Source organism: Hydractinia symbiolongicarpus, chromosome 7 (assembly GCF_029227915.1).
Source record: "Hydractinia symbiolongicarpus strain clone_291-10 chromosome 7, HSymV2.1, whole genome shotgun sequence".
Taxonomy (NCBI): Eukaryota; Metazoa; Cnidaria; class Hydrozoa; order Anthoathecata; family Hydractiniidae; genus Hydractinia; species Hydractinia symbiolongicarpus.
Window position 1 is genome coordinate 16,594,162 of NC_079881.1, and position 5,096 is coordinate 16,599,257.

At 31.2% G+C, this 5,096-nt stretch overlaps 1 protein-coding gene across 1 annotated transcript; it reads right to left on the reverse strand.

Moving 5' to 3' along the window:
• Positions 1-1,225: 1,225 nt before the first annotated feature.
• LOC130649358 (uncharacterized) lies at positions 1,226-4,697 on the reverse strand. The gene is made up of 2 exons (XM_057455621.1): positions 4,295-4,697; positions 1,226-3,345 (listed from the first exon to the last, which is right to left on the reverse strand). Exon 2 carries the CDS (start codon positions 3,323-3,325, stop codon positions 1,406-1,408), a length of 1,920 nt encoding a protein of 639 aa, XP_057311604.1. The 5' UTR covers positions 3,326-3,345; positions 4,295-4,697; the 3' UTR covers positions 1,226-1,405.
• Positions 4,698-5,096: the final 399 nt, after the last annotated feature.

Sequence of the window (5,096 nt, forward strand, 5' to 3'; positions counted from 1 at the left end):
GTTTTGAACATTGACCAGTGAACTTTGACAAGATCAAAGTACGTGGGTAGGATATGAAAACGCCGCAAATTATTGCTAGTCGGTATGATCTTCGAAATTAAGTATTTGTAATATTTCTTTTTAACATGATTGTCTGTATTTAAGCAATTTCTGTCACAAACAGTTCTGGCGACCATCAAATTCGTAATTTCACAGACTATTATGTTCACAAATGTTTGACAATGGCAGTTTTTAGCCATTTTCCAAATAGAAAATTAAATAAATAAATAGAAAAGTAAATAAATAAATAAATAAAAAATAACGTCGCCGGTCGATTTCTTCGTAGTCGATAGGCTGCGGGAGTTCTGTTTGACAGATATGTAGGGTGGGTGCGGAGCGTTGAAAATGCGTTAGTCGTTTCTTATATGATAGACATACAAAACTCAAGAAATATTCCCATATTATTTTTGAGTACGATAGCTACACCTTCAGTGTGCTATAAATCTCTCTGTAGTCTCAGGTAAATTAATATTCACGTGTCACAAAAGTATCTGTTATTGAAGAATTAAAATAAATTTCCCAACAAATTGTCGTTTTACAAGAATGCAACAGACTTACTAAACCACTCAGGAAAAAAAGAAAAGCTTTAAAAAAATTAGTAAAAAATACACTCGCTTCTCGGTAAAAAATAAAAACATAGCTTGTATTTTGTGTAGATTGACCAATCAGAGTGCTAGAAAAAAATCAGCTATATTATAAAGAAGTTTATCATGAATTAAATCACACGATCGCATATATTATGACTGAAACTAAACTACGTGCTATTTAAAAACAATGAGTGATGCTTACCGCACTTGTTCCCAAAAATATATTGTCGTATTTTTTTTCGGTTTTTTTAGTTTTCGTATATTTTACATGGTGTATGTAAATAAGGACACAAAAACCTCAAAGAAAACTTCTTACTTCAAATGGCATATCGTTTTTTGTCGGCTTTTTTGTCCAATTGGCACCTCAATAGATAAATGGATTATGGCTATGGAGTTGAAATCTTATTTAAAGTAACAAAATCATAGTTAATTTGAATATTTTAAAGCATATAATTGTCAAAAATATATGTCAAACGATATTTCTTTGAAAACTAGATTTAACCAAAAACAGGACTTGTGAAGATTCGCTCACTTCTTGGTCCTTCCTAGAGATATTAGAATTTATGGCAAGGTTCAGGCGGTAACGAACACAAGCTAAATTCCAATTATTTCATTCTATTCGTTTAAAATTCGTCTTCTTTTTTTTATAAAGAAATAAGTAATTGGTTATGTGTAAAAGCATAATACAATTTACATTCTTTAAAATACAAGAATCCTTAATTTCAATTTTTTACTATATTTTGTTTGCTCCTTTCGCATTTTTGTAAGCGACCGTCTTTTCAAATCTTAGCTCCAGCGTATACAACTACATTGCTAAGTTCTGAGCTGCCACATCCGGAGAGAAGCTTCTGTTTCTGAACATCTGTAATGTGTCGACGATATAAAGAACGTGGATTACTCCCATCTTTGTTGTGCCAACATATTAATACAAAACCAAACAAATCTTTCTTATCGTGAAAATTATCTGTAAAGATTTTTTTTGCCTTATCCAGTGACAAATGATTACAACCGTTTTTTCGCTGTGCGATGTCGTCAAACCTTTTCAAGACAATTTTGATTTCATTATATACATTACTACTGACAAAATTTGCTTGCCAGCCAAAGTACAAAGTGCGTGAACGAGAAAGAGCGGATTGAAACGCTTGACCACCGCCTTTTTGACATTCAGTATTTGATGTGTCAGCGTAAATAAAGAAGGGGGTGAATTCGGTAAACATTTCAGCTAAATCAAATTCAATATTTGAAAACGAATCTTCGAAATTTTGTTCGTTTCTTTTTTCAACGACTTTTTTAATTAAACTTGCTGCTTTCTGCTTAATCCTTTTTGTCTTTCCATCAAAGCAAATAACTTCTGGTTGTTCATCTTCATTTTCCGTTTGCAAACACTCATCTTTGAGAGGTTCGCAGCCATCGTTTACACCACATATTACGCCCTCTCTTTCAGGATTACAGCTGTTTTGTCCGTATTCATCCACACACAAGGTAGCATACCACGGTCTTGTTCTGGCTAATATTGCACGGTATCTAATTTGTTCACCATCGATTACCTTATCATCGTCATGTTTTTTAAAAGAGCGGTCGAATAGATTAATGATAGGGTCCATTTTCATTTTAATAGGCAATGGTGCAACGAAGTCTTGTTCTGCCCATGATTCTAAATCAATGGTAGGCTTTGATCCATATGAGATTACTTCTTCTCGCGAAAATTGACTTAAAGTGTTATCCAGTTGTGAATCTTGAAACTGACTACAAGCTGATGTTTCGGTGTTCAAAGAGGAGACAAGATTGACACCCATTCTTTCCTTATTACATTTCTCCATTTGTTTAAGTGTGCTATGCTTGTATTCTTTTTTGGTGTATCTTCTTTGAATAGCAAGTCGCGATCCCATTGTTACATGTGTTAAAAAGTGGGTACCAAAGTCATTGATAAAAGCGTGGAATATCCTTTTAGCTTCCTCGTCCGCCATGGTCACTATAGTATTCAATACTTTCAAAGCTTTTCGAAACGTTTCAGAAAATCTTGGTGGATTCCGATAAGAAATTTGTAGAACGTATTCTGCACACGTGGCATCGTTGATAGTGACAACACCTTTTTTCTTCGCAAAATACTCAGCATTCGCCTGAGTGGCTTTACTTTGACTTGATGAGCTTTTGTACAGTTCCTTCATCGTAGTGGAAAGTTCAACGCCGCCCAGTTCTCCGCTGATATCAATTGGTGGGTTTGTTTGAAACGATGTTTCTGTTTCTTCAGATTTCATCATTTGTCGTCTATATCCCTCAATGTTTGAAAAGACGTTAATTTTCGTCGACATATCGCATTTTCTTACTTGACGGACTGTAATTCCACTATGCAAAGCATACCGAGTGTCCTTGTCCTGTACGACTGGAGAAAAAATATATGCTGTTTCAAATCCAGGATCTTGTTCTACCTCAGTGCTATACGGGTTTCCCTTTAAAATATTATATCCAGTCATCGCAGCGACAATATTTGAGTAGGGCTCGTGTCCAGGGTCGCAGAACTCGCCCATACAAGCATTTGACATTATTTTCACGGGGACGTTAGCATCGCCAACTGATCTAACAGAGGAGAATTGAGATTTGTTCATTTTTTGCCACATTTCATCTTGGTGCAGTTTACCATGTTGGGAGCATGAGATTAATACTAAGAGACTCAAAAACTTTATTGCAATGGTCAACATCTCCAACGTTGAAAGAATTCCTAAAAGATGGTATATTAAAATTTAATTGATATCAACATATCTCATATATGAAGAAATTAACATTTAATTTAATTGATGGTGTCTGAAATTTGACGCCTTAATTAAATGGACGTTAATTTCTGACTTAGTCGAAGTCTTAGTCTGTTATCTTACAATTTCGTCTAAAATTCCTGTTGTGTTTGGAGTGTATCTTTTTGTCGTTTTTCCTATTCCATTATACTCCTTTTGCATTGCATTAATGGCGCTAACTGTCTAAATTATATATATATATATATATATATATATATATATATATATATATATATATATATATATATATATATATATATATATATATATATATATATATATATATATATATATATATATATATATATATATATATATATATATATATATATATATATATATATATATATATATATATATATATATATATATATATATATATATATATATATATATATATATATATATATATATATATATATATATATATATATATATATATATATATATATATATATATATATATATATATATATATATGTATATATATATATATATATATATATATATATATATATATATATATGTGTTATTGAGCGCAATTGCACAACACGTTAATTTTCTATGCTAACACATGTTGACATGTAAGCAGCAAATCCAACTGTGAGCATCTTTTTTCTGTCTCACTTTGAGAAAACTTCACATGTTATACCATTTTGAGTTAACTTTCACCATAGTGATGTATCTAATGTCAAACACTTCAATCTGTTTTTCGAAATAACACTGTGGTAGGGAGAATGTCTAAAAACTCGTTTTTTCTCATTTGATGTTTTAAATTAATGTGCAAATGCAGTGTGTTGCTTGTTCTCATTTTCCTTTATTGAAAATACGGAAGAGTCTTTTATCTTTTGTAAAGAACTTACTAAAATATTGGTTTACCTTTTTGTTATTTTCTTTATTTTCTTCAACGCTCTTTCTTTAAATCTTTTCTTTCTTTTTTCTTTATTATATACAAAGTAGCTATCGTTAGGTTACAATTTTACATGCTACTTGCTCCCCCAAAAAGAAACAAAAAAACTCTTATTACTAAAATATAAAACTACTGAAAACAAAACAAAAATTTGAATCATTTCGAATATTCCATCATCAAAACGAACTTTTTCTAGAACCACAAGATAGTAATTAATAACTAACCTGTTTACGCAGTTTAATATTTTAGTTACTTAACAAAATTTACATTTCGCGGTGAAAAAAGAACTGCGTTCCCGCATTTAAACCTTGTGAAAAAAATAAATCAATAAAGGAACAATAAACAATTTTCGCACCAATTCGGAACTTACGCACTGTTACTGTACAAAAAAATACTTCAGAAATTGATTTGTATAAATTAAATTGTGCATGTTACGCATCATTAAATTTGTACAAAAACAAAATTACTGGCATGAGATTTAGAATGAAGAAAGCGCCTATTTCCTGAAACAGCAGGCAATGAAGTGAAACAGAATTGATCGCACCAATAAGCACATGTAAATAAAATCAACACGCTTCATTTGCCAAATAAATACAGAAAATAAAAAAATGTAAATAAAAAAGTAGACCAGAACAAATAAAGGTTAAATAAAACCATTCGTTTTACTAAACAAATATAAAATCTGGCGAGCAACTAAATTGACTAGATAAGACGGAAAAGGTGGTCGAGCGATCGCGCATTTCTTAATTTTTTTGTGATACAGAGTATTTG